General features: G+C 37.7%; 1 protein-coding gene across 1 annotated transcript in view; it reads left to right on the top strand.

Moving 5' to 3' along the window:
* Window positions 1-1,198: 1,198 nt before the first annotated feature.
* The window catches only part of LOC128458504 (UNC93-like protein MFSD11), an 11,012-nt gene continuing 9,284 nt past the window's right edge, over window positions 1,199-2,926 (top strand). Inside the window, exons 1-4 of the mRNA XM_053443353.1 lie at window positions 1,199-1,679; window positions 2,282-2,337; window positions 2,611-2,718; window positions 2,801-2,880. Coding sequence (XP_053299328.1) covers window positions 1,590-1,679; window positions 2,282-2,337; window positions 2,611-2,718; window positions 2,801-2,880 — 334 coding nt within the window. The 5' untranslated portion in view covers window positions 1,199-1,589. The remainder of the gene's footprint in view (window positions 1,680-2,281; window positions 2,338-2,610; window positions 2,719-2,800; window positions 2,881-2,926) is intronic.

Below are 2,926 nucleotides of genomic sequence, written 5' to 3' on the forward strand. Positions count from 1 at the left end.
TTTTATTAAGGTGACGTCTGGGATTGAAAACGGCGCCAAGTCGCCGACTACAGGATGTTTATTTATCGAACTCACCTCCACAGGCCTTCACACCAACTCAATAAAGCCTGTTATCTCACTGCAGATCTGGTACAAATCCCTCTATTACTGTCAAATGCTGTATATCTAGAGGTTCAGCTTTAAAAGGATCCAGCGTGTAAGGTTTAGGTGAAAGGGATCTATTGACATAATTTGAATATACAATTACCCTAATGATATTTTCACTAGTGTGTGATCATCTAAATTGTACAAATCGTTGTTTTATTTACCCTAGAATTGGCCCTTTATATTTAAATACTTTGTATTTACAACAGGAGTGAGTCCTTTTTTTTAGCCATGCTTTTTTTTGAGTAGTTCAAACTAAACACCTTTTGAGTTTTTATAACAACTGAAGGCTGCCACAGGCTCACTTTCCTGTTTGGAAGAGGAAGGTGAGGTGAGAGGTTTTCAGCTGCAACTTCACCACTAGATCTCACTGAATTCTACACACTGAACCTTTAAAAGTAGGCTACTGTTTCACTTACCCAGTTTCAATACAACAAACTCACTCTTTAGGTCGTATTAAATGCTTAAAACTGTGATGGACTTGCTTTACATATTTCATGTTTCATGATCATTGTGGTCGTCTGCATTTCTCGTTTTCTTACCAGATTATAAAGTCATGACATAATAATGATAGTAATAATGATATTAAGAAGCTATATTTAAGAAGTATTCAACCTTCTCAGTCATTACGCATATATTTCTTTCTTACTATGTTTTTGTACTTAGTAGTCTTATTTGTTATTGTATATTTATTTTGAAAATACACATGTTTTTCTATTCAGTATTGCATTTTTTGAAATATAGAAATATTATTATTACCATTATTGTTGATCTGGTTGTCTTATATTACTTCTTTACTTCCTCTTAAGTTGTTTACATGGTGATTCTTATATAAGTGGTGTGACAATAAACATCTTGAATCAGAGAATGTGGTGCAGTGGGAACCTAAAGTAGCATGAACAAATAACCCTCATATTTGTACTTGAGTACAAGTACTCATATACATTCTGCCACTGCTCAATTCTGCACAATGACACTAGAAGACACTCAAAACTCTTCCCTCCTCGTTGGAGAATATTCCCCCTGGTTTCCTCTGGAAGGCAGCAAAGCTAAATGAGAGCAAACGAGAGGAAGAAGAGGAAGAGGATATATGAGCAGGGGATGGATGTTGACGAAAGCAATGACGAAGAAGTGAAAAAAAAAAGGAAGACTGCAGAGGAAAGTACTTTTAATTTAAGTCACAAGTTGTCATGAGAGGGTCGGTTGTTTTTTTAGGAGGGAAGTGCGCCCTTGTCTCGGTGGTGCGTTCACTGTCCTGAGGATCAACAGTTCGTGCAGCGGCTCTTCAGGCGCGGCTCAGTTAAAATGGATTTACCGGAGTTTCTAACGAGTCCGTATGGGAATCTGTGTTAGATCTGCGGTTCGTACGAGTCGACAGCACAACATTACCAGAGGCTGTAAAAACACCACACCACTTGTGTTCCTGTTCGAGGCTGAATCACACCATGGCAGACACAAGGACTTTCAACGTTGTGATCCTGGGAGTGGGATTCCTGTTCATTTTCACCGCCTTCACCACTTGTGGGAATATTGAAGTAAGTTGAATAAATAAAAATAAAACCACTTATAACTCTCGCTTTTGACTTATTTAAAACTTCCTGCACAGATGTTTGGTCTTGTTTTCATCACGTGGTTGTTCTCTGACCCTGAGGAGATCATTTATTGCTTTAGTGCATGTCTTACATTTCCTATTATTATTACGCACATGTGTAATTACAGCATGTTTCCACAACTGTGTGAATAGGCTTCCTGCACGTACATGCAAAATTATATTCTTATGTATTTCAATGCTTCATAGTCCCTGCATTTTAATTTTTGTGTATTGTTTATACCTTATTTATCCCAGAAATAAATTATAATTCATTATTATAAAGTCTAGTTCTAATGCGTTTATTACTTGAACTTTTCTGTGCTCAGTTATTAATCCCAACAGGAGATGCATTATGGGCAGTAGGAAGCTGGTCAATCAGAGCTTGTGTCATGTGCATCTCGTGTCTCTAATTTGCTTCAATGGCCAGTGAAATTATCAAACCAGATGGATGACTGTGGGACATAATTGGGAGGTATTTATCCGTTTGTCTAACCCTGTCTTTTACGCAACATGTTTTCTTTCTTTTCTTTTTTTTTTCACTTTTAGCAAACAGTGGTGAAAAGCCTGGAGAATGGCACTTTCACTGGGAGTGGGTACCACAGGTAGGTTAGGCAGGATCACATCCTCCGCTCAGCATGGGATTTTATAATAAACCAGTAACCTTTTAAAGTGAACCTGCAGTAATGTTTGTTTTTATATTTGATTTGATATCTCATTTTAGATATTTGTTCATATCAATAGCAGCCTTTGATTTGAAATTATGTCTATGATGTTTTGTGTTCTGGTTTTTTATTTGTCCTGGTGGCTGTTTTGAATGGTGCTATAGGAATAAAGTTATTATTAGTGTTAACATTTCCTTTGTGCTTCCTTTACAGTCTTGGAATCATCTATGGCATCTTCTCCTTCTCAAATTTACTTGCACCAGCAGTTGTTACAGTATTAGGACCAAAGATTTCCATGTTTATCAGTGGCCTTCTCTACAGGTAAACATTGTCATGCAGGATGTTGACATAGATGATGGCTGAAACATGTCTCTCATGACCGTTCCTCATGTTCTGTGTCTAGTGGGTACATCGCTGTTTTCATCATCCCGTCAACATGGTCCTTTTACTTCACCTCTGTACTCATTGGCATAGGAGCAGCATGTAAGTACCTCTCCCATAGCACGTCCTGCAACGTGTGATCAAATAT

The sequence above is a fragment of the Pleuronectes platessa genome, chromosome 16 (genome assembly GCF_947347685.1).
Source record: "Pleuronectes platessa chromosome 16, fPlePla1.1, whole genome shotgun sequence".
Taxonomy (NCBI): Eukaryota; Metazoa; Chordata; class Actinopteri; order Pleuronectiformes; family Pleuronectidae; genus Pleuronectes; species Pleuronectes platessa.